The 24,321-nt window shown below is 57.0% G+C and overlaps 2 protein-coding genes, 2 non-coding genes and 1 pseudogene across 15 annotated transcripts in view; 1 reads left to right on the top strand and 4 right to left on the bottom strand.

Moving 5' to 3' along the window:
* Positions 1-1,518: 1,518 nt before the first annotated feature.
* TBRG4 (transforming growth factor beta regulator 4) lies at positions 1,519-11,225 on the bottom strand. Of its 9 annotated transcripts, none has more exons than XM_049714669.1 (12): positions 11,105-11,123; positions 10,355-10,488; positions 8,673-9,137; positions 6,433-6,756; positions 5,657-5,828; positions 5,223-5,380; positions 4,500-4,610; positions 3,590-3,734; positions 2,987-3,232; positions 2,694-2,805; positions 2,466-2,580; positions 1,519-1,811 (listed from the first exon to the last, which is right to left on the bottom strand). In XM_049714669.1, the coding sequence occupies exons 3-12, from the start codon at positions 9,084-9,086 to the stop codon at positions 1,710-1,712; spliced, it is 1,899 nt and encodes a 632-aa protein (XP_049570626.1). In that variant the 5' UTR covers positions 9,087-9,137; positions 10,355-10,488; positions 11,105-11,123; the 3' UTR covers positions 1,519-1,709. The 9 variants fall into 9 exon arrangements, 8 of the variants coding, with proteins under 8 accessions (XP_049570626.1, XP_049570625.1, XP_033267223.1 ...); XM_049714668.1 differs by lacking the exon at positions 11,105-11,123 and adding an exon at positions 11,066-11,084; XM_033411332.2 differs by lacking the exon at positions 10,355-10,488 and having other exon boundaries at positions 11,105-11,225.
* Positions 5,474-5,607, bottom strand: LOC117197842 (small nucleolar RNA SNORA5). Its single transcript, XR_004478747.1, has one exon. It is a non-coding gene; the product is annotated as a small nucleolar RNA SNORA5 (small nucleolar RNA).
* Positions 5,994-6,130, bottom strand: LOC117197843 (small nucleolar RNA SNORA5). Its single transcript, XR_004478748.1, has one exon. It is a non-coding gene; the product is annotated as a small nucleolar RNA SNORA5 (small nucleolar RNA).
* A 14-nt stretch (positions 11,226-11,239) lies between the features above and the next one.
* The window catches only part of RAMP3 (receptor activity modifying protein 3), a 53,339-nt gene continuing 40,257 nt past the window's right edge, over positions 11,240-24,321 (top strand). The window contains exons 1-3 of one of the 4 annotated variants that reach the window (XM_049714684.1): positions 11,240-11,370; positions 14,968-15,138; positions 15,723-15,847. In XM_049714684.1, the coding sequence (XP_049570641.1) occupies positions 15,763-15,847 (85 nt within the window). In that variant the 5' untranslated portion in view covers positions 11,240-11,370; positions 14,968-15,138; positions 15,723-15,762. Of the gene's footprint in view, positions 11,371-14,967; positions 15,139-15,722; positions 15,848-24,321 lie in introns of those variants that run through there. The other 3 variants (XM_049714683.1, XM_049714685.1, XM_033411335.2) reach the window with 3 other exon arrangements.
* On the bottom strand, positions 21,331-23,003 carry LOC101277879 (whey acidic protein-like; annotated as a pseudogene).

Below are 24,321 nucleotides of genomic sequence, written 5' to 3' on the forward strand. Positions count from 1 at the left end.
GTTTACACAAACACCCACACACAGCGCTGAATCAGTCTAACAGCAGTAACGAGGAAGGACCTACTGGATGAAACGCCACAGAATGGTGCCCGTGAAGAAACCCAGTATCTAAAGGTTGTATACTGTATGATTCCTCTATAGAACATTCTCCAAGTGACAAAACACATGGAGGACAGGTTGGCAGCTGCGGGTTAGCTGAGAACAAGGTGGAGGTACGAGCATAAAGGACAACACACGGTGTCCTGGTGGTGATGCACGCGTCCTGCATGTGGACCCTTATTCCCGTCAGTGTCCTGGTGTGACATGTGCCAGAGCTCTACAAGATGTCACCTTTGGGGAAACTGGTAGGGGCACGAGAGACCACTGTGTAGTTCCTTACAACTGCAGAGAAGCTGTTAAAGTACCTCAGATAGAAGCCAGAGATCCTGGTGAACAGGACGAGCTCTTTCCTCGCTGGGAGCCCCCAGAGGCGCCCCCGCTGGCCCAGCCCCGCGCGCTTGTCCACACTCGCCCTTCACTGTGCAGTGCTCCCTGCTCCCTCATCTTGCCTGGGCTTGGACTCAGCAGCTTCAGAAAGCCATCTTGGCTGCCCTTGTCTCTGGGTGAAGAACCCCCGCCTGCCTGTGCAAGTGACAAGGACCCACGTCCTGTGAGCTGGTGCCCGATGGTTCCCCCGCTACCCCAATGCCTGTGTGCCTCACTCTCTGAGGGACCGCTTTGGAGGGAGCGGGGAACAGCTGGGATGGGGGCCCACAGGGGCGAGATGGCCCTTCTCCTCTGCTCAGCCCCACTCACACCAGCCTCTCTCCACTCTGTACTGCTGAGGGGCACATGACACTGCCCTGTCTCCAGCAAAGTCTCCTGTGAGGGACTGCAAGAAAGCCCATTTCTTTTTTTTTGGCCATGCTGCGTGGCTTGTGGGATCTTAGTTACCCAACGAGGGATTGAACCCTGGCCCCCAGCTGTGGAAGTGTGGAGTCCTAACCACTAGACCACCAAGGAATCTGGAGAATGCCTATTTCTTTCCAGCATCTGGGGGCGCTGCTGCTGGTGTGGTGAAGGGGCCCGTGCTACGCAGGCAGACAGTTCCCACAATGGCAGCATGACACCATGGCACTCTGGTCTGGGTGTAAGGATAGCAAGGGGTCTCTTCCAGCCCCAGTGTCAGTCAAGTGCACGCCTGTCTTCTACTCAGAGCCAGTGCCTCCTGAGTGACTGGCCTTATGCCACGTGGCAGTGTAGGCCGTCAGGGTCCCCCACTCTCCCAAGACCATCGGATGGGAGGGGAACTCCCAGGACGACTGTCATCAGTAACCACGCCATGATTAGAACCCCAAGCCATGCACTGAAAACCCCATTGCCCCCCCGCCGGGAAGGTCCTCATGCGCTGAGGTTCAGCACTGCAGGACTCAGCCTGTGCTGGGGCTGACTGCCAGCCCTGAGCAACAGGCCAGCCGTGCACGAATGTACACAAGAAGGGTCCTCCGTGGGTGGCAGAGAAGCTGGTACAGACAGGCAGCTGATTAAAGATTTATTACCCATGAAAGAACAACCTGCCACTCAGAGATGCTGGCCACCAGCCCACTTCCGGCCAAGGTCCTGCACTGAGGTTTGTCCTCGAGCGTGCCACCTCTGGCCCACCAGTGCTCGTGGCTAGGCCTCCAGGGGAGTCCGGCCCCCTGGTCACACAGTCCTTGCTACGGGACAGGTTACTTGGCCAGCTCCTCTGCCACTGCTTTGCGCATCTTGTCCTTGAGGTAGGCGCTCTTCTGCCATTCAGACTTAAGTTCCAGCCACTCATAGTATGGGACCTGGGGAGGCAGGAGACAAGTCAGGGCAGGCGGGGACCCCTGTCCCGCCTGCTGCACTGCACACCACACCCCTGGCCTCCAAATCCCGAAGGAAGAAGCCCACGGAGCTGCCGCAGCATGGGTGGGGAAGAGACCCTGACTTGGTCAGTGCTCAGAGCTGCAGGGGCCCACGGCTACACAGGACCAAGAGCAGCCTCTAGATTTTAAAAGTTGTACCGAAAGCAAAACAAAAAACTCAACAGGAGAGTCACTCATGTGAATCTCCGGCCCCTAACAGGACAGCCTGCTCCCGTGGCACAAGTCTCTGCAGTGAAAAGCTGGAGCCAGGCCCCAGGGCCGGAGCACAGCAGAACCCTGGCTGAGGCACACGTCGGCACGCGGACCTGGGCACCTGGCTGCTCTTACTCCGTCTAAGACTAAGAGGCCCTGGCTGTGGAGATGGGAACAGTGCCTATGGCATCAGATACTTAAAAGCTGTGTGACATCGAGAAAGATACAACACCCTTTCAAGCTTCCCTTTTCTCACGTGAAGGGGGAATCCCAACATGGCTGACCTCAAGAGCTGGGGTCCGTGTGAGCACTGGCTCCTCCCATAACCCGGCTGGGCTGGAGGCTTCTCCCTGTGCAGTCACCACCCACCCAACAGATACTCACATCGACCAGCAGGAAGCCAGCGGCCAGCAGGTGGCGCCGGGCCAGCACGAAGCGCCCCAGTAAGTCTTTGCTCCTGCTGTTGAAGTTGGGGAACTCCCAGCGCAGGAAGGCCAGCCTGCAGGAAGAGGGGCGCTGTGGGTGCTGACAGCCCTCCTAGGCCCCTGGAGGGAAGAGCGAATGCTGAGGAGCCAAGTGCACGTGGCCCCCGAGGCTTGTGTGGTCGCTCACCTCTTGGCCCCCGGGGGTAGTGGCTGGCTGCCAGAGGGCAGGGCGAGATGAGGGGCCACAAAGGCCCTCAGGGGCAGGAGCTGGCTGTCGGTGTCCAGCAGCACCTCAGCATCTAGGGAGAGCACGGAATGAAAACGTGTTGGGGACTGTCCCCTGGCGTCCAACTGGGCTGACAGCCCCGCCCCTACGATGGATGAACAGAGACCCTGGAGAGCAGAGGGGGCAGGTTTAGAACAGTCCCCAGATGGCACTGCTGGGAGGGGGAGGGGGAGGGGGAGGGGGAGGGCCCTCACCCAGAACCCAGCCATACTGCGTGGCCACCATGAAGCTGCCCTTGTCGGCACTCCCCAGCAGCCCCTTCAGCGTCTCCTGCAGTTCCTTCTGCAAGGGGGTCACCTTCCTGTCAAGGGCCGAGGGCCTGGGGACCAAGGCTGAGGCTGGCAAAAGGGGGCCCGTGTACTCGGGGTGCTCCAGCTGGGCAGTGGCATTGATATGGAGCAGCTTCTGGAAGGTGCTTTGATCCTTTGGTGACTCGACACCTAACGGTAGAGGATGGAGAGAAAGGGGAGGAGCTAGCGGAGGGCCAGGAGGAAGACAGTGGAGGGACACGGGGGCCAGGTGGGAGAGCCAGAGGCACCCCTCACCCAAGTCTCACCCTGGACTCTGGGCCAGGAGCAGCGGGAAGAGGGTCTGCCGGTCACCCACTAGGAGTGGACAGAGAAGGAGCAGATGCTGGGTGAGCCCGGGCTTGCCCGGTCTCCCGGATGGTGAGTGGAGCCCTGAGGCTCCCAGGCGCCCTCCTGGCTCAAGGCTGGGGCGGTACTTGGGATGGGGCGGGGGATGCACAGGGGGCTTGCCATCACTCAGGAGAGGGAGGAATACCCCCCACCGCTCACCTAGAAACTGGGCGTGAAACTCAGGGTGGAGCACAGCCTGCAGCTCGGCCTCCAGCACCTGCTGCAGCACACACAGGGCCCACACCACGTCCACCTGCAGGGCTGGCTCCAGGCCCGCCAGCTCTGACCCCAGCTTCTCATGCACCTGGGCAAGGACGGGGTGGGGTGGGGAAAGCAGGTTTGCTCCGTGGCCGCAGGCATCCCTGGGTGGGCAGCACCTGGAGCTACGTTATGACCTGTCCACGCTGAGGCCCAAGGGGGTGATGGGGAGCAACGCTGGCCAAGGTGCTCTTGGTCAGGCTTGGGGCACCCCTGGTGGAAGGTACCAGAAACCCTCCTCATCCCTTAGGCCCAATCTGGACGGCAGCTGTGTTCCCCCCGCTGCCCCTCCCACTGGCAGGGACCTATGGCACAAAACCATGTCTCCTGCACAGGGGAGGTATTTCTGGCCCTGAGAGGAGTTAGAGATTATGAAAGGGGAAGCAGCTGGCTGGCTGGGGCAGTGCCCACCGCGGGGCCCTAGGGTCATACCCAGTCCACTCACAGGACGCTCTCACCCCTGCAAGTGGATTGAGGTCTCTGAGCCCCAACAGGGCATTGAGGGAGCCCTAGGAAGCAAGAGCAAGGGTCCCCCAGCCCTACTGCACAGTGAGCCGTCGGATGCCCTCCTGACCCTTGGCTGCCATGCTGGATTTTGCGTGTCTCGTCCCCAGACAATCCCTGGGACGCTGGCTCTAGCCAGCTCCCTCCACGTGCCCATGCCGGGCCTTCTTCCTTACTGCCTACACCCGGGGCCCCTCAGCACATATCCGGTCTCTTCCCTCCCTCCCACTCAGTCCCGAGCTGCTACGAGGAGGGCTGAGCATCTGAGGCAGGGCGAGTATAGGAGCTGGGGGCGTGAAGACTGTACCAGGCTGAAGAATGGATCCTCCCGTTCTGGGCGGAAGTTCACACGGGCGAAAGCCAGGAGCATGTTGTACAGGTGTGGCAGAGTGATGCTCCGGGCTCTGTCCAGGACGTGCTGGGCCGGTCAGGTAGGACAGAAGGGCCGGATGAGAGGTGCCCGGTGGCCAGTGCCCCATGCAGACCTGGCCCTCCCCCAGAGCCCATGAGCTCCCAGCCCCAAGGGGTAATTTACACAGGGCAGTGGGCAGAGGGCCAGACCCTATCCTCCCAGAGGCAATCACACACACAAAAGGCCCCTGACGGCAGCTTTAGAAATACTCCTCAGCCTACAAACACAGCTTCAACCTGTTGCACATAAACCTAAGTGCAAACATCCTCTTTCTTCACAACTCCATTCTGGGGTAGCTGGAAGTTCAGGGAGAGTTCTGAGTGGATTCTCAGCCTCGCTGTCTACACTGCTCCCCACACAGCTAGCCAAAGACAGACAAAAACTCCTACGAAGTTTGGTGAAAGAATGGAAGAAACCGTTTACAACTATATTTTCTTTCACTACTAAATCATATCATTTCTCTCCAATAAGCCAGAATAAGGACTCCATGTTTGCCACCAGGAAGTGTTTCCAGGCCGGAGGGGGCTCCCTAATGAAATGACCAGGGAGCCGGCTTACGCAGGGGGTCAGGCACAGAAGGCCCTCAAAGCCAGGCCTCAGGCCTGCACCCCAGCTCACCTGGGCAAAGGCCTCAAACAGGGGCAGATTGAGCCACTTAAGGAAGGCAAAGGACTTGGTGCAGCGGGCCACCTCGCTGGACGTCAGGCTAGGAGTGTGGGGCAACAAGTCTGCAGCCAAGCGCTGGAACACCTGCGTCTGGTGGAAGCCGAGTTTGCCTTGGGGACAGAGCCCGAGATTTAACTGGTGAGGATCGGCAGGCCACCCTCAGGCCCACCCGCCACCCACCCTGGTCTCAAGAAGCAAGAGCTTGGTGTCTGTAACCAAATTTATCCCTGAGGCCCAGCAGAGAGGATCAGGGCCCGTGAGTCACAGTGTTTCTGTGGCAGCCTTTTGGGCCAGTGCCCGCCACGGTGAGGCAGGCACCGAATTTGACACAGCTGCGGCTAGAGCTCAGCCCCCGCCCCACTCTGCTCTCCGTGCACAGGGCTCACCATAGGCGTAGGCCAGGTCCAGGAGGATGCCTTTCGTCAGGGGGAAGGGCTTCTGGACCAGGTGGTACGAGATGGCCCGCAGCAAGGGCACCGACCGCCGGTTCTGAGCTGCCAATGTCACCAGCACCTTCCGCAGCTCCTCGGGGCCAAAATGCTCCACCAGCTCCAGGCACTGTCAACCACAGCCGGCAGGGTCAGCTCGACGGCCCGAGGGCCAGGGGTCCCATGCAGTGCAGGCCCTGCGAGACAGTAACTGGGCCTGAGCTTACTAAACACAGGCCCCACCCGTGCAGGGCCTGCCCCCACGCCCACCCCAGGGAGCCCCCAGACGGGGGCGCCATGTCTGCAGCCAAACTTATCCCCAGGCCCCAGGGCAGGGGACCCGGGGCCCATGAGCTGCGGAGCTTGCTGTAGCAGTCATCTGGGCCAGCCCCCGCTACCACAGGAACAGGGGCTGAATTTGACTTGACTGCAGCGCTGGGGGTGGAGCAGGGGGTGGGCAGGCGTGCAATCTCCAGGAAGCACTAGCCGGAGGCTGAGCCCTGGGGTGGCCCAGGACACATTTCAGGAGTTGCCGGCCATGCCGCCTCCAGGTTATGTGCAAGACGCAATTTTGGAGGAATACAAAGGAGTGGGGTTCAGGCTCTGCACCCCCCTGGATCCTTGGAGGAGCCAGTGGGTGCGGAGAGCTGCCTCCAGCTGTCTGAAGCGCCAGTCCCTCCAATGCCATGCCCCAGACTCTGGACAGAAGCTGCCAGGGCTCTGGATCCCAGTACCTTGTCCTCCAGGCGGGTCATCAGAGACTCGGAGAGGTGCCCCGTCTTCATCATCATGGCCACCAGCATGCGGCTGTCATCGATTTCTGCCCAGCGCCGCTCCAGCTGCACCAGCAGCTCGGCCAGCAGATCCTGGGAGTCCTGCTCCTGCATGTAGTTGGCGCTGGACTCGGCCAGGAAGGCCAGGTGCTTGTACTTCAGCCTGCGCATGCGCCAGCGGACCTCCTGCTCCACCGACCGCAGCTCCTTGGAGGTGGGGGGAAGGCCCAGTGCATAGAGGCTCCGGAGCAGCTTCACGAGGGTCCCATGCCAGACTGCAGTGATCTGGGTGGGGGGACACAGGCAAGGTCACACCCGGGACCCTGCTGACCCTGTGCTGTCACAGAGCGGGCCGACGCTCCAAGCTGGTGGCTGCCTCCCTAGAAGCAGCTCCCCACCTGTCACTTACGCGGGCGCACCAGGCTGCTCCTCCCTCACAGCCTGTCTGGGCCAGCAGGCCCACCACAGCGCTCCCTGCAGCGTGTGTCTCCAGGCCTCAGGGGAATACGGGGGCCACTCGGGGAGCCCTCTGATCCCACCCTCAGGGAAGGCAGTATTCAGTAGCTGAGCAGGGCTCTGTTGTCTGCGGCGCTAAGGCCCTTAACTCCGCCACTCTGCAAGTCTCCTGAGCCCTCATCTGTGAAATGGGGCTGCACTGCTGAGAGGGGGAGCTGAAATCACACACACGTGAGGGGCAAACAAAAAAGCTGTTGTGTGAAAGGCCGGGCAGAAGGAGAAAAGTATGCGGGACTTCCCTGGCAGTCCAGTGGTTAGGACCCTGCGCTTCCACTGCAGGGGCCGGGTTCAGTCCCTGGTTTGGGGAACTAAGATCCCACAAGCTGCGTGGTGCAGCAAAACAAAAAATAGGTATGAATTTGATCTCAGCATCACATGAGCCTCCAGTGGCTCCTGCTTTTTCTGCAGATTTCCCTGAAGTAGGAAGGCTCTTTAAAAGAAATCTTGTTCACTGCTTACATTTCTAAATACTTTGTTCCTGGTTCATTACTAGTTTGTAATTTTGTTACAATGTAATTTGTTACAACGTAATTTTCTTCCAAATGTTCAGCCTTATCTCTAAAGCTTATTTTGTGTGTAAAATGTTCAATGAATAACAACTAAAATTATAGTCTTAGAAAAAGAAGGGATCTACTTAATTTTTGAGTTATATTCTCAGTAAGAAATAAAGCTCTACTGTGACCCGCACATACATACTTAACTAAGACAAAAAGTTCCACGAAACACTTCCCTTACTACATGTGAACTGTTTTCTACATTACTCTATCTCATTAAAAACACTTGGCCACTTCCACTACACTTTCATAACCTACAGTTTGAAAAATTTCATTTAATGTGGTCCCTTCCTTGAGCTGCAAGTCTCCTCCTCACCATCCCTGACAAGTGGACACAGGGCCTCACCCTTCTGGAGCAGCCAGGGGGAGGGTCTGTACCTCTCTGCTGCGCCCCAGGCCCTCTGGCTCCAGCAGACCCCATGGAGCCACGGGAAGAGTCTGCATGAAGGGAGTCCTTCCTCACACGGAACACAAACTGGGTAGAGTCCTGCCCCCAATCCCTGCCACACACAGGTCCCTTCTCTCCACGCTCCACCTTTAAGGATCTGATCGGATAACGCCCATGGGCAGCTCAAGTTTCTGAGATCCTCTGCTAGTCACCCCTCATCTCCTCCAGCTTCAAGAGTGTTTCCCCTGTCAGCCAGACACTGAGTGGGGGCTATGCAAGCCAAGACTGCAGGGCGAGGGGGAAAGCCCCCAAGGCATTGAGAAGAACCATGCTCGATCCTTCTGCTTCTATTTACTGTGTCTGAGTTGCTTATCTGTAAGATGAGGACAGCAGTGTTCACCTAACAGACCTGCTGTGAGGATTAACAAGAGAAAGCAGACCTAATTGGGAAGGAAATCCAAAAAAGAGGAGTTATGTGTATTTGAATAGCTAATTCACTTTGCTGTACAGCAGAAACTACGGTGTAAAGCAACTATATTCTAATAAAAATTAATTTTAAAAAAGAGAAGAAACACATTAAAGTACTTTGGAATCTATAAAATGAAAAAATACCACTGGACGTGGAGGGCCTGAACACACAGCAGAGCTCCTGTCTACACCCGGAAAGTGACTGGATGCTTCGGACTCCGGGGCCTCTGCTGTTTTCTGCTTGTTGAACCTGCAGGAAGGGCTCTCGAACCCACCTGGCTGTTGACAAGATGGAGAAGTTGCCGAAAGCGGGCATCCTGTATGAGCAAGGCTTTGTCTTTCGGCTTCTCAGACAGCAGGCGAGAGAGCTGGATGAGCGTGAGGGCGGCGTGGTTCTCGTGCAGACAGTGTCCGCCACCCAGAAGCTCCAGGAGCTCCTCTGGCCTGGTGGCCTTCTCGATGAGCTGGTCCACCTCCCGGCGCTCAGGGTAGGGAGTAAACACCTGTTCCTTCTCCACAAGCTCTGATAAAGGACCTGGGAGGCGGGAGCTGGATGAGGTAGCCGAGGACGTCAGAGGCTTCTGGGCTCTCCGGGCGAGTCTCAGTTGGCCAACCGGGGACACGGCAGGGGCCAGACGGGTGGCTTCCCTCAGGAAGCACGTGCATCGCTTCACCAGCCGAGCAGCCATGGCAGCCTGGGGGGCAGGGAGAGAAGCCTCCTAGCAAGTGACTCCAAAGCCCTGAAGAGAAAAAGAACAGAGAAGGGAGTGGTGCAGAGGCAGTTCCCGACTCCCAAACACAACAGAAGAACCAGACAAATGAAAAGGAGTCATAAGGACTTCCCTGGTGGTGCAGTGGTTAAGAATCCACCTGCCAATGCAGGGGACACGGTTCAATCCCTGGTCCGAGAAGATGCCACATGTCACAGAGCAACTAAGCCCACGCGCCACAACTACTGAAGCCCATGTGCCTAGAGCCCATGCTCCGCAACAAGAGAAGCCACTGCAATAAGAAGCCCACGCACCGCAACGAAGAGTAGCCCCCGCTCGCCCCAACTAGAGAAAGCCCGCGCGCAGCAACGAAGACCCAACGCAGCCAAAAATAAGTAAATAAAATAAATTTATTAAAAAAATAAAGAGTCACAGCCACACTCCCCATAAACCAGCCCAAACCTCTCCTTCCTGACTGACCATGCGCATGCAGCAGCGTTTTCTGAAGCAAAAATCTCAGAGGACTTCTGCTTCAGTACATAATATAACCAAATAACAAGACTTAGGAGCATCACTTAGGAGCTTGGGCTGGAGGGTTTCCAGTCCTGGCTGTAGAATCACCTAGCGAATGGTTCAACACCTCAGAATCCCAGGCCCGACGCAAGACCTCGAGTGGGAGTCTCTGCACACAGAGTTGAACAGCGTCCCCCCCCCACTTTTTGAATTTTTAAAAGTATGCAGGATTAAAAATTATTGACTTATGGAGACGATGAGACAGGATATTTTAAATTAGACTACTCATGGAAAACCCTGGACATATCACCCACATATACATCCCACAGCTTCTGTGGATGTTATTTTAATACTTACAGATTGTGAGTGAGCCTCCCCAAACCAACCTACACTATTACTCACCGACCTACTAAACACACACGCACACAGAGACGCACACAGAGACGCATACAGAGACACACACACACACACACACACACACACACAAACACTTTCCAAGAGCAAACCTCCTGAACCAATCATAAAAAGCACTTCACAACGTGGCCCAGAACTGTCTTCCCAGTTTTACCTCCCTGGAACACACCCTCATTCTAAACAGGCCTTGCACTTTCATTACACCTTGGCAGGGCAGGGCAGGGCAGGGCAAGGCCTGCTGCCTCTTTTTTTTTTAACCCCCCTTCATAGGGCTCGGAAAATCACCCCCCATCTTCCCGCACCCAGACAAAAAACGTTACCTCCTCCATGAATGTTACATATTCCGATGCAGCTGCTTTTAACAACTCTGTCCTGCTCACCAGCGTGAATAAATGACCTGGGTAAGGCACCCCGCCGGGGCACGATAAAAGGCGTTATAACCTGGGCCTCCCTCCTGCCAAAGCAGAGAGCGTGTTTGACCTTCGATTTCCGAGAACTTGGCCTGGGACATTTTATTTTTACGTGAGCTCACTGTTGTAGCTGTAGAAAGCTTAGATTAACTGTACATAAAGCAAGAGACTCAGAGAGGAGGAACACCGATCCAAGGGTAACATCCACCATCCACAGAGCCCCAAAGGCGGGGAAGCACTGAAAACGTTCCCGACTAAAGACCGTCCTACGAGCTAGCGAGGAAAACAAGTTCAGAAGCCCAACTGGGATTTGTGGAAACACCAACCCAGAAGTTCGGCCCTCAGACGCAGAAAGAGAACGACTTGCACGAAGGCCAGCCAGCGACAGCGCGGAGGACCAGTGCGGGATCGCAGGCCGCCACGCTGGACCTCGGAAAAAGGGCGCGTGCGCACGAGCAGGCGAGGCTCTGGGCCTGGCCCGCCCCCACCCCTGTGACCCCCGTCCCCCACCCCTACACCCTGCGTCCCGTGCGCCCTCCCGGTCTCCTCTCCCGGCCACGCCCCCATGCCTTCAGGACCTAGGCTCCTGAGGACCCTCTTCCCCCCGGCCCCGAGACCTACGCCGCCACCACCGCCGCTGGCGCAAGAGCCCCGGCTGACCTCCATACGTCCCAGCACGGCCCTCGGCCTACGCTGCGCGGCGCGCTCTTTTACGTCACTCGGCGCGCCGCCGGAAGCGAGGCTCGTCGCCTGCCGCCCAGCCGGAAATCACTTCCGGTTCATTTTTCCTGCTGGGGCGATGTTCGCTCAGGGCGCGGCCAGATGAAGTGAGTGACAGGTGCCGAGCAACTTCGGAAAAATGGGAGGGGCGGTGGGGAAGAATAAAGTGTCGAGAAACGGAGGCTGGGAGGCTTGGGGACCCTCTGGTCAGTACCCAGCCCTCATTCGGAGTATAGGAGGCGACGCTTTGTCGTCTGTGCGTGCTTCCCACCACCTCCCACCCCCGGGCCTTACCCGCGGGCTTCTCATAGCCTCTAGAGAAGCCCCGGCTGTAGACTGCCCAGGGCTGGGTTGTGACACGCTGGGAAGGCCTCTCAGCGCAGGTGTGCGGAAATGTAGGCACAGATTGCCTAGATCTTGCAGTTTTTCCAAAAAAGAATCTAGGATTCTGGAATTTTATGTGCAGTCTCTTGACTTTTAAATATTGACGTTTACTTGTAAAAGAAACTGCGGGGTAAGCCAAGCAAGATGTATCTGAGTTGTGTACGTGGACTTGATTTATCTTTCTTCCTGCACGCCTTTTTTTTTCTTTTTCGGTACGTGGTTCTCTTACCGCTGTGGCCCCTCCCGCTGCGGAGCACAGGCTCCGGACGCGCAGGCCGAGCGGCCATGGCTCACGGGCCCAGCCGCTCCGCGGCATGTGGGATCCTCCCAGACTGGGGCACGAACCTGCGTCCCCTGCATCGGCAGGCGGACTCTCAGCCACTGTGCCACCGGGGAAGCCCTGCACGACTTTTTATTTCCATGGAATTAAGAATTGCTTTGTATTTTTGGCTTAAGATTCCAGGGACCTGTCTGGCGGTTTATTTTTAATTTAGTTTTTAAAAATAAACCTATTGGGCTTCCCTTCTCTTATCTTCTGTCCTTTATCGTATTTCTTGATTTATGCCCTTGTTTGGGTGGAGCACATCCTTCAGTACCTCTGTGAGAAATGATGCAAAGGAGGTCAGTAAAGGCCTTGCAGGTCTGAAATGTCTTTATTACATCCTCCTGCTTGATTGATAGTGTGGCTGGGTGTTTTAGAAATCATTTCCTGATTTTGAAGCCTTGGTTACTCTGTGAGCCTCTAGCTTTCAAGCTTTTTGAGTTTATGTGGAGTCCAAAAATTGTACGTGAGGTGTTTTTTCGCCCGCCCTCCTTCCCTTCCTTCTTCCTTTTGCTTCCTGTTTCCTTCTCCTCGCCTCCATTCTTTTCCTTTTTTTTTTTAATTTCTAAAGTATGGAATCTAAATCTAAATCAGTGAACAAAGAATGTTGCAGCCATCAAGCCACTGTGAGACCTCGGAAATTATTGACTTATGGAGACGGAAGCTGCACCTTGATGGTGAGCCCTGAGGGGACTCAGGATGGGAACGAACAGGATACTGGCCCCAGATAGCTGAGGTGCATATCAAAGGAATGATTTCGATGATCCCAGACTAGCGTCTTCGCATACATAAAAAGTGCTAAATTAATTAACTTGAGATGCCCGGTTTTCTTTAATTAACAGTAATCTTTTGTTGTTATGACCACCTGGTTTTTGTTACAAAACTATATATATATCCTGGTTCCTCTTCAATACCTCTTCGGAGCAGTCCCTCAGAGCAATCTGAGAGGCTGCCTCCCTGGTTTGAAATCCTCAGAAAGTCCACCAAATAAAACAATTCTCAACTTTTAGGTTGCGCATTTTTTTCAGTTAACAGGAACCAGTCCAATGAGACCACATATTACATGATTTCATTTATATGCAATGTCCTGAAGAGGCAAGTCTGTAGAGTTGAAAGTAGATGAATTGTTTTCAGGGGCTGGGGAGATGGGGGTGGTGGTGTAATGGGGAGTGACTAATGGGTATGGGATTTCTTTTTGGGGTGGTGAAAATGTTCAGGAATTATATAGTTGCACGATTAACTGAATGTATGATGAGCCGCTGAGTACACATTAAAGAGCGAATTTTATGTTAGGTGAATTATACCTCAATAAAGCTGTGATATAAAAAAGAAAAAGAAAGAACGGTGGGCTAAAAAGAAGGAACTCTAGCACATGAGTAGAGCATGTTGGCAGTGAACCTCGCCATCAGGCCATTTTCTTGGGTAGCTACTGCTGTCATCTTCTTAGGTCTTTCCTCTTGGGCTGGTGAGACTTTGCAGAGGCATTTCCAAAGCTGCCAACATTTTGGGAGCCTGGCTGAGGAGGACAGCTGGGTGGGTCGGGGTGTGTGGCCTCAGGTTTGAGCATGCGTATGTTTCCTTCATCATCGTTACCGTTGCTACGGAACAGACGCTGCCGCTTGCTTTATTGTGCTTGTGGATGTTTTGAGGATGACTTGTCTCTGCTGTACAATGACTGGGGCCTCCACTGGAACCACTCAAAGCTAGAGACAGTCTACCAAGAGCCCGCGTGTGCCAGTCTCTCTTGCTTAGCTCAGGGGTTCAACCGTGGGTGCTCCAGCAAACAAGGGAGACCCCGTTGCCTTTCATGACCAGCCTCAAGAAGCACACAGGGTCTGCGTTCTCCATGGTGGAAGTGGCCACGGCCCCATCTAAACTCAAGAGGGGGTCTCTGACCTCAGTCTCAAGGGGAGGAGTGCCCAAGGATTTGAGGCTGCATTTAGAACTGCCACAGTCACTCAGATTTTAGCAAGGTAAGCCCACTCTCCCAGAGGTTTGAGGCAGTTCATTCCAGATGCCCTCCACTACCCTCTCTGGAGAGAAACTTCTGGCCTTTTTTTGGTGGGGAGAGGTGTTGGAGAAAGGTAGTTACTCAGTTCTGTGGGTTTATTTATTTGGCTGCATCGGGTCTTAGTTGCAGCACATGGTGGGATCTTCGTTGTCGTGTGAGGGATCTTTTTTTTTAGTTGCGGCATGCAGGATCCTTTAGTTGCGGCACGCAGGATCTAGTTCCCTGACCAGGGATGGAACCCGGGCCCCCAACATTGGGTGCGCGGAGTCTTAACCACTGTGCCACCAGGGATGTCCCCTTATTTCCTTCCTGATTCTACTTGCTAGCACCCTCCACCTTCCTCCTGATCCCAGAACTGCCTTATTGGTGACTTTGAGGGATGGAATGGCCTGGGGTGGGGATCTGACCTGAATGCCCTCCTCGGACTGCAAGGTCCTCGATGAGGAACAAGCCATGGGTCCACCTGGCAGGACATCAGAGCTGTAGGAGATGAGTTTGTCTCCTTCCCAGAGGGAGGGTGGAAAGGAGAGCCGGGATACCTCAGAGCCTTTCTCATCCAACACACTTGCTGACAGATGAAAACTGAGGTGCAGAGAGGTGTGGGGACTCGCCAACACCTGTTCCCATTCCAGTTGGGATCAGGGCCAGATGAGCTGACAGATGACTGTGAGGAGGTTAGGGTACCAATTTGGTCCTACTGCCTGCGCACCCTGTAACCTGGGCCGGGTACTGAACCTGCCTGGCTCAGTCTCCAGGTCTGTCAAAGTGCTACTTGAGGATGTGTGGTCAGGATGCAGGGACACAGGCCTCTGTCGGGAGCCCTCCAGATAAGCCCCCCACGTGGTTACCCTCCCTCCCTTCCCTCTGCCTCCTTCCAGGCTGAGCCTCGCACTCTTGCTACCACCCTCTGCTAACAGCATCTTCTCTCCTGAAATTGTGCCTCAACTAGATGAGCAGCCATCCTGGTGTGCCCACCGTGGTCCTGGTTTTAGCACAGAAAGTCCCCATCAAGGGAAATCCCCCAGTCCCAGGCCAGCCAGGGTGGTTGATCACTCTGTCCTCAACCTGCCCACTCTCTTTCCCCAGGTGTACTCAAACCACAACCTGCCTGAAGCCCTGGTGCGCAGAAGAGCCCTGACACAGCACGTCTGAGGCTGCCAGTCCTGACGGGCCCGCCGGCCGGGTTGGCCCTCCACTGGTGTCTGGAAACGTGACCGCTAAACAGTCCCCTACACTGACGACAACTTTCCCGCTATGGTAAGAGTAGCCCCCTGCACCCAAACTGGACAAGTAGTGCGCTGTGCTGACACCTGCTTTCCCTCGGAGAGTCTGGAATTTTGGTACACGCTGGGCAGAGGGTGCTTACAAGACCAGGCCTGATAAAACCCCTGGATGCTGGGTCTCTAACGAGCTTGCTTGGTAGACACTTCATGGTCCCAGCTTGTTGCCAGGGGATTCAGTGCCTCCAGGGTGACTCTAAGGGGAGAGGTCTGGAAGTTCATGACTGGTCTCCTCCAGAGTTCACCCCATGTGCCTTTTTCTCTTTGCAGGTTTTGCTCTGTCTCCTTAGTTAGAATAAATCTTAGCCATGAGTGTGACTCTATGCTGAGTCCTTTTGGAGAATCACAGAACCTGGGGGGTGGCCTTGGGGACCCTGGACAAACCTGGCCAAGGGCTTTCCTCTCAGGAGAAGACTTTCCCTCAGGGCCTGGTAGCATTGTTGCGTCTCCAGACCCCCGAGTAAGAGGAGGAATCAGACCTGGTGGCTGTCCCAAAGTCAGCCTGGCCCCAGCTCTTGCTGGGCACATGAACATGTCCTTTCTGCCCTTCTCTGTGTACAGGAAACTGAGGCCCAGGGAGGGCAGGACAGCCCATGGGCACATGGAGAGTGAACATCCAGGTCTCCTGCAGCCGCCCAGACCTCCCCATGCCTCTCCGTCCTGGCCAGGGGCTCGCTCCCAGCTGGGTAAGGTGCTGGGCCTTCTGCCCTCCCGAATCCTGAACACGGCCGGCTTCCAGGGGCCCACAGCCCATGGAATTACTCTTCCAGCCTTCCCCCTGGCCCTTCCTTCCATTATGTCCGTCCTTCTACCTTTCCATCCATCCCCCTTGCCCATCACTCCACCTTGCCCAGCCTTCCACCTTGTCCACCAGCAAGTCTTGCAGAGCCCTCCTGGTGCGGGGTGGAGAAGTGCACAGTATAGTGTATGGAGTGGGGCCTGGGGGTGGCAGCCTGTGGGCCAGGCACTGAGCCGTACTGATGGGGCCCTTCTTCCAGCCTCTCCTGCCTTCCACCTGGGCTCCTGCTCTGGGGTCTGTAGGAACTGAGTACCTGTGCTGCAGGGGGCGGCCTCTCTCTAGATAGAGCTATGGTGGGGCTAGGGGATCAGCCTAGTAGGGTGCTGGGAGCTCTGGGGTGGGCTGCTGTGAGCAAGCATTGAGAGGTGGTGCAGTGGGGAGAGAACCCCCTTCGCAGCCCCGGGTCTCTCTGGGATGGATGTCCAGCCCCTGAAAGTGACTATTAAAATATAGCGTGTTAATAGAAAATCTGAGATGACTGCCAGTGAAGATAGTTTATCATTCACAGTTCCCAGGAGAAGGAGGCACATCCCTCCACGAAGAGCCACAAGGGGAAGCACAGGGTCAGCCAGGAGGTGGGGAGGTGGCGGGGCAGGAGTGGGGAGAAACTGTGGGTTGCTTTACTGTGGTTTCCTTGGAAGGAGCTGGAGAGGAAGGATGACAGGCTTATTAGGACCGGCTAGTGTGAATAATGTCAGTGGGCTGTGGGGTGGAGGGTCTCCCCCTAGTGGTGTGGTCCCTGGCCTTGCACTGGGAGAGTGACCAGGAGTATGAGACCCCCTAGACGAGGCGGTGGGGGTGTGGTCTCCGAATTGTTTACTTTACACCCCCAAGGAGGGGTGTGGGGGGCAGGAGGCTGAGCAAGGTGAGTCAGGCATATCATCGAGGTGTCCAGGGTATGCATGTAGGACAGATGTTAGAGCATCAAGTTTACAGAAGCTGGACACGTGGTTAATGCAGAGACTGGGGCGTGATGAGCATTCTCTGCAGGGGAGGAGTCCTCAGCATGGCAGGGGGAGGGGGGAGGCTGGTGAGCCCCCCCACCCCGTTCCTTCTAAGCTCAAGTCAGGGTGGGCTCAGGGCCCGCCGGGGATCTTTCCTGGGTCTGGGCCCCGGCAGGAGCGGCAGCCCCGTCGAGGGGCTCAGCTCCATCTCAGACTCACCTCTCTCCCCCAGAAGCTCTTCTGGCACCTGCCCAGCACAGGCAGGGGTGTGGGAGGGTGTGCCCACTGTCCTCCAGCCTCCGGGCTTCCTGGAGGTACAATAGCACCGCACTGTGAGTCCCTTTGCATGGTAGGTGTGGCTCCCTCAGGACCTGTAGCCCCATCTTTCTCACACCCTGGAACGGCCCTTTACCTGCCCAGCGTCCAGGCCTCCCTCCCGTGCGTCCTCCTGCAGCCCCTCCTCTCTGGCGCTGCACTGTGCTCCCAGCTGTGCATTACCCAACTCAGGACCTTCCAACGTGGCCGCCCACACACCCCTCCCACCAGCTGGCCCCCAACATGCCCCAGTCCTGGAAGGCCAGCCTTCTTTCCCTTTTTACTTTTTACCTCCCCTGGGAGCAGCTAGAAATGCAGAATTCCAGACCTCCAGAATTGGAATCTGCATTTTGGCAAGATTCCTGGAGATTGGGGGGCACCTTGAAATCAGGAAGCCTTGCAGCCTCACCCAGCAGTCCTTGATTTCCTGGAGCTGCTGAAAACAGCGTGTGGGCCCCACCTGCCTGTCTGACCCAGTGGGTCTGGGTGGAGCCGTCTGACACCACCAGGTGACGCTGCTGCCGATGTGGGCCGAACTTTGGGAACTGCCCTAAGCTGCACTTTGAGCCACCTGAGATGGCAAATTGGCCTGGGTGTAGGTGTTTAAAGAACTGAAAGTTGCTCACATGGACTGTAGGTGTCGAAAACCGGGCTGCACATAAAAACTGAATCTGGTCCTTGTCCCTGGCACACAGCTTCAAAGACTCTTGCAAATTCCTGAGTGATAGGAATTTCCTTACAATTTCCTTTTGTTATTTGTAATGAGCCCCTTTCCCATACCCAAGTTTATGCTAATGAGGTGACTCTAGGGTGATTAGAGGGCTGGGGATTGAGTTAATCACCGATTGCTGATGATTTCCTTGTAATGCTTTTTTTTTTTTAAATTAATTATTTGGTGGTGCTGGGTCTTAGCTGTGGCACGTGGGATCATCATCATTGTGGCATGCAGGATCTTTAGTTGCGGCATGCAGGCTCTTTAGCTGCGGCATGTGAGCTCTTAATTGCGGCATGCGGGATCTAGTTCCCTGACCAGGGATCGAACCTGGGCCCCCTGTATTGGGAGCATAGAGTCTTAATCACTGGACCACAAGGGAAGTTCCTCATAATGCTTATTCAAGAACCCACAAGAAAGCCTTTGGACACAGAAACTCAGGGATCTTCTGGGCTGGTGATGGTTAATGGGCTGGGAGGGTGGCATACCCTGAGCCCACGGGGACAGTTTCCTGTATCCCCCTCCCACGCCCTCACCCTATGTGTCTCTTCATCTGGCTCTTCCTGGTCTGTATCCTCTATAGTAGAACTATAACATAAGTATTGTGCTTTCAGAGATCTGCGGGTCGGTTCTACCAAACTATTGAATCTGTGGGGGTTATGGGAACCCCTGAATTTTAGCCTCAGGGCAGCGGTCCCCAACCTTTTTGGCACCAGGGACCGGTTTCGTGGAAGACAATTTTTCCACGGACCGCGGTTGTAGGGATGGTTCAGGCAGTAATGCAAGCGATGGGGATCGATGGGGGAGGGATGGGGAGGGATGGGGAGTGATGGGGGAGTGATGGGGAGCGATGGGGAGCGATGGGGGAGTGATGGGGAGTGATGGGGGAGTGATGGGGAGTGATGGGGAAGTGATGGGGAGGGACGGGGAGTGATGGGGAGTGACGGGGAAGTGATGGGGAGTGATGGGGAGCGATGGGGAAGTGATGGGGAGCGATGGGGGAGTGATGGGGAAGTGATGGGGAGTGATGGAGAGTGATGGGGAGTGATGAAGAGCGATGGGGAGCGATGGGGGAGCGATGGGGAGGGATGGGGAGCGATGGGGGAGCGATGGGGAGTGATGGGGGAGCGATGGGGGAGGGATGGGGAGTGATGGGGAGCGATGGGGGAGCGATGGGGAGCGATGGGGGAGTGATGGGGAGTGATGGGGAGCAATGGGGGAGTGATGGGGAACGATGGGGAGCGATGGGGAGCGATGGGGGAGTGATGGGGAGGGACGGGGAGTGATGGGGAGTGATGGGGAAGTGATGGGGAGGGACGGGGAGTGATGGGGAGTGACGGGGAAGTGATGGGGAGTGATGGGGAGCGATGGGGAAGTGATGGGGAGCGATGGGGGAGGGATGGGGAGTGATGGGGAGCGATGGGGGAGCGATGGGGAGCGATGGGGGAGTGATGGGGAGTGATGGGGAGTGATGGGGAGTGATGGGGAAGTGATGGGGAGGGACGGGGAGTGATGGGGAGTGACGGGGAAGTGATGGGGAGTGATGGGGAGCGATGGGGAAGTGATGGGGAGCGATGGGGGAGGGATGGGGAGTGATGGGGAGCGATGGGGGAGCGATGGGGAGCGATGGGGGAGTGATGGGGAGTGATGGGGAGCAATGGGGGAGTGATGGGGAACGATGGGGAGCGATGGGGAGCGATGGGGGAGTGATGGGGAAGTGATGGGGAGTGATGGAGAGTGATGGGGAGTGATGAAGAGCGATGGGGAGCGATGGGGAGCGATGGGGGAGCGATGGGGAGTGATGGGGGAGCGATGGGGAGGGATGGGGAGCGATGGGGAGCGATGGGGAGCGATGGGAGCAGCAGATGAAGCTTCGCTCTCTCGCCCGCCACTCACCTCCTGCTGTGCCGCATGGTTCCTAACAGGCTGCAAACTGTACCAGTCTGTGGCCCAGGGTTTGGGGACCCCTGCCTTATGGGATTGAGCCCTTGATTGTGGGGCCTGACTTGAACTCTGGGTAGTTTTTGGTTTTTGTTTTTGCCTGCACTGCACTGCACAGCTTGTGGGAGCTGCACAGTTCCCCAACCAGGGACTGAAGCCATGTCCTTGGCTGTGGAAGTGTGGAGCCCTATTCCCTGGACCAGAGGGACTTCCCTCTGGCTGGTTTTGTCAGAGCTGAAATGAATTATAAGACACTCACTGGGTGTGGGGTGGGGTATGCACACGTCACTGGAGGCTCTAAACCAGGCTGCCCGAGGAACAGCCTCTAACACCTTGCCCTCTGTGTGTCCCCGAAGCTGGTCAAGGCCAGTGAGGTCTGGCAGCCGCTGAGCCCCAAGCCCTCCCTGCAGCCTCTGCTCATGCTCCCGAGCCCCCATTCATCAGCACCTCTGAAAGGTGTCAGACCCCAGGGGCCGGCACCGAGAGCCTGGTGGACAAGTCTCTCCCAGCCCAGAGACGCCACCATGGCCCCCAGCTCCCAGCGCCTGGCTCTTCCAGGAGATTCCAGGCCTGCTGGGGAGCTCCTGGGGGCAAGGCCTGTGTGCTTCGCCTGCCCCCCGCCACCCTGGGCAGGTGCCAAGGACAGACAGACAGAGGACCGAGAGACATGAAGCCAAGTGGTTTTTTTTGTTTGTTTGTTTGTTTGTTTTGCGGTACGCGGGCCTCTCACTGTTGTGGCCTCTCCCATTGCAGAGCACAGGCTCCGGACACGCAGGCCCAGCGGCCATGGCTCATGGGCCCAGCCGCTCCGCGGCATGTGGGATCTTCCCGGACTGGGGCACGAACCCGTGTCCCCTGCATCAGCAGGTGGACTCCCAACCGCTGCACCACCAGGGAAGCCCCAAGTGGGTTTTTATTAGCAGCAGGTAGGAGGCATCTTGGGCTGACTGGATCCAAGAGAGAAGATTCTGGCTGAGAGGACTTGGACCGGTCACTCCTGGCAGCCAGGGGCTCTCAGGGATGTCCCTCACTGGAGAGAGCCCTCTGCAGGGGACGCGGAGGCCTCAGAGGAGGTGGAGCCTGGTCACGGTGGAGGCAGGGGAGGGAGGAATGCTGTGTGTGGGCCAGTGAGCCCTCCACACTACTGTCTCGGGCCCTCACTATCGCCCGTGGGCAGGCAGGCAGGCGAGGTCGCAGCTGGCAGGGACTGTTATCTGGGAACCATGTCTCTGGGCTCCTAACCCAGAGCTCCTCCCCAGATTAGGTGGCAAAGGCACAAGCATTGCAGGTGGGCCCAGCTGGACCAAGTCCCACCAAGCAAGTGTTCCTCTGAGCCCCCTTTGCTAGTCTGAGACCCACTCTAACCCAACGGCATCAAGTGCATGCAGAGGCCTGCAGGTGTTGCAGCCCTGGGTCACTGCTGCCTGAGCCCCCGCCCTCTCCTGTGTCTTACTGCCCTCAGGGACCTGCAGAGGCCCCAAGGTCAGGGGAGGCAAAGGGAGAAGCCAAGTCCACCATCCCCAGGGCAGTGTCTCGGGAAGGTGTCTTGAGGGCGGGGTCTCCGGGATGCTTACCTGTGGTGGGGACCATACACCTCATGGCACACGACGAGCTGAAGCAGCACTTCTGGTTTTCCATAATTGGTCATCCCTGGATCACTCGTTTCTCTCTAAGCAGAGCTTTGGGGCCAGCAGGGCCTGCACCCGGGGACAGCGGCCAGCCTTTGGAACAGGTACTAGGGGAGAGGCGGGCCAGGCCTTCACCGCCTGCTGGCTTGCTGGGGCTGCCCCACTGCTGGTCTCTGGCGGCCCCCAACCTTCACCCCCCCTTGGTGGCCTGGAGCTTGAAGGCTGGGAGGGAGACAGCAGCCCTCATGGATCGCTGAGCCAGGCACTGGTGATGTTGGGAGGAAGTGGGCGAGCCTCATCTGGGCCTCCAGTGGGTCCAGCAGGTGAAGCGGTGTCATGACCGGGCTTTTATGGGGCCACTGGGGGGTTCACTGAGAGCGGAGTGTGGAGTGCCAGCTCAAGGGGACCCTTGACAAAGCTGGTCCCTCCCTCCCTCCAGATGGGGCTCCACTGGGGCGCAGGGACGGCGGCGTTACCTATGAGGGGGACCATGCAGGATCAGCAGCAGGGGCTCCTGGCGCAGCACCTGGTGCCTTGGGGACAGTTCTCATCGTTGACACAGGAGATTGTGCAGGAATCCTCGGAGGAGGAGCTGAGCTCTGGACACACGCCTGCCCTGCACACAGGATGGGCAGGTGGGTGGGGGGTGGCCGGATCCCGCCTCCCCTGGGGCTCCTCAGGGGAAAGCAAGGTGGGGCAAGGACAGAACCATGGGGAGGCTGGTCCCCAGCAGCCCAGCGCTCTGCTCTGCTTCTAGGAAAGAAAAAATCTGCCAGAAATGTGACACAGCTGACAAAAGTGTGAATCAGCTGTAAAAATTAGGAAACAAGGCCTCAGGCGCACTGCAGGAGGTGGAGTTAAGACCCTGAGGGGCCAGGACAGGCTCCCCCCATGCCCAGTTAGCTGCCCGGTCACTTTTCACCCTGGGACAGTGGCCTGGGCCCTGTGGCTCTAGTCCCCCAGCACACGGGCATCTTTGGGCAGTACCCCACTCTTCTGCTGTCACTGACACACCCCGCCGCAGGATGTGCCTCCCCCGTTCTCTCCTCTTGTCCCAGTTACCAAACTGCCAGGTCCGGCAGTGTTTCAGGGGCGCACCTGGAGGGGAGGGAGTTCAGGATGACCCTCCTGGGCCTACCTGGCAAGGTGAGGGCCGGGGCCAGCCTGAGGGCAGCCTTCAGGGCGAGCAGGGCCAGGGCCAGGCTGGCAAGACAACGCATGGTGGCGGGTGGCAGGCAGGTGGCAGATGGTGGCTTGTGGCCCCGGGGCACCTTTAAAGGAGGCAGTGGGGGGAGGAGCATGGCGGGGAGGGGAGGGCAGGGCGGGCGGCTGGGGCTGCCCCAGGGGGACCAAGGGGCTTCCGGCTTGGACGGAGCCCAGACTGGGCAGCTGCTGCCTCGGGCCGCATTTGTAAACAAAAAAAGAATTCCTAATAAGGTGGACCATTTTTTTCCACTTTGAAAGTAATGCGTGTTTACTCTGAGAATTAAGAAAATGAAGGGCAGACGAAGGAAGAAATAGAATCCACAACGACACAACGTGGTGTTTTTTTCCGTGGTTGTGGGGGTGCCCTTCAGGGAGAGGGAGTCACGGGTCCAGTTCAGCACACGGTCCACAGGTAACGGAGAAGGAGGAGGAGCCCAGGCGCAGGGGTATCTGGGGGGGCGTTTTATTTCTCCCATGGTGTCTTTTTGTCTTTTCCTGAACATTCTACAGCAAGAACAGGCCGTCTTGAGTTTATGGGCTGCATGTTCTGTGCAGAGAATGTCGGGCATCCGAGAAAGGGAGGGGCAGGGGCAGTGTCAGGGCTGTTTCTGCACAGGGCGGACACTGGGAAGGCCTCTTCCCAGAAGGGCCCGCCTGTGCCCTGTGAGCGGGACCAACACCAAGGAGACATGCCCCTCCTTCTCTGGGGAAACTTCCTGATCCTGCTGCCCTGAGGGCCTGGACAGGGAAGGTGGCCCCGGGGTGACCACGTGTGCTGATGGTCAGTGCCCACCCCTGGTCCAGGCCATACTCTGCCTGGCCTGTGGCCTCTTGACCTTTGACACAGAGCCCCTCAGTGCTTCCCTGGGTACTCGCGTTTCCAGATGTTTTAGCCCGGAACACCCTGCCACTACGGCAAGCAGCTCAGGTCCCCCTGGCTCTCCCTGACTCCGGGCCCCATGTAGCACCGTCTCAGTCCCTAGGACCCCTCAGCAGAGTTCTCGGACCTCAGCCCAGGTCCCTCCCGGGGTGGCCAGTGCCGGCCTTCAGGGATGGGGGTCTGGAGTCCTGGCCAGTAGCGACTTGCTACCTGCTGGTGCCTCTTTACACTGGCAGCTCACAAGATGCTCCCCCTTTGGCTGTTTCCCCTCCTGCAGTCTGAGAAGAATGCAGTGCACAGGTCAGAGCGGGGTACTGAGCTTCAGAGAAGTGAGGGGTGGCCAGGCCACGGTCACTCACTGGCTGGCCCTGCTGACCTTTCTCTCCCTTTTCTCTGTCCCTCCCCCTACACCATGGCCGGGAGGACTCAGGGTCCTCCTGGCTCAGATGCTGAGTCTGAGGCCAGGCTGACCACACCAGGAACTCAGGCCACGGGGCCGTGGCCTCATACTGAGTCGCCAGCCTCTGGCTCCCTGGGACACAGCCCTTGGGCTATGGGACCTGTGGTCATAGGGTCACAGGGCCTGGTCCCTTCCTCCTTGACCATAGGGCTGGCTACATACTTTGTGGGGTGCCTTGTTCAACAAGTGGGAAGAAAATGTTGGTAAAGATACTAAATACAAAGGTTTTCCTCTTTTCCACATCTCTCATTTTTAAAAATGGTGTTTTTTAAAAA

This window comes from Orcinus orca, chromosome 9, assembly GCF_937001465.1.
Source record: "Orcinus orca chromosome 9, mOrcOrc1.1, whole genome shotgun sequence".
Classification (NCBI taxonomy): Eukaryota; Metazoa; Chordata; class Mammalia; order Artiodactyla; family Delphinidae; genus Orcinus; species Orcinus orca.

Excerpts from the sequence above, each read along its gene's own strand:
- TBRG4 (XM_033411332.2), bottom strand. The coding sequence starts at position 9,086 with ATGGCTGCTCGGCTGGTGAAGCGATGCACGTGCTTCCTGAGGGAAGCC. Across the intron at positions 4,611-5,222 it reads TGTTTGAGGCCTTTGCCCAG|CACGTCCTGGACAGAGCCCG; the intron begins GTGAGCTGGGGT and ends TGACCGGCCCAG. Across the intron at positions 2,581-2,693 it reads CTACCCCCGGGGGCCAAGAG|GCTGGCCTTCCTGCGCTGGG; the intron begins GTGAGCGACCAC and ends CTCTTCCTGCAG.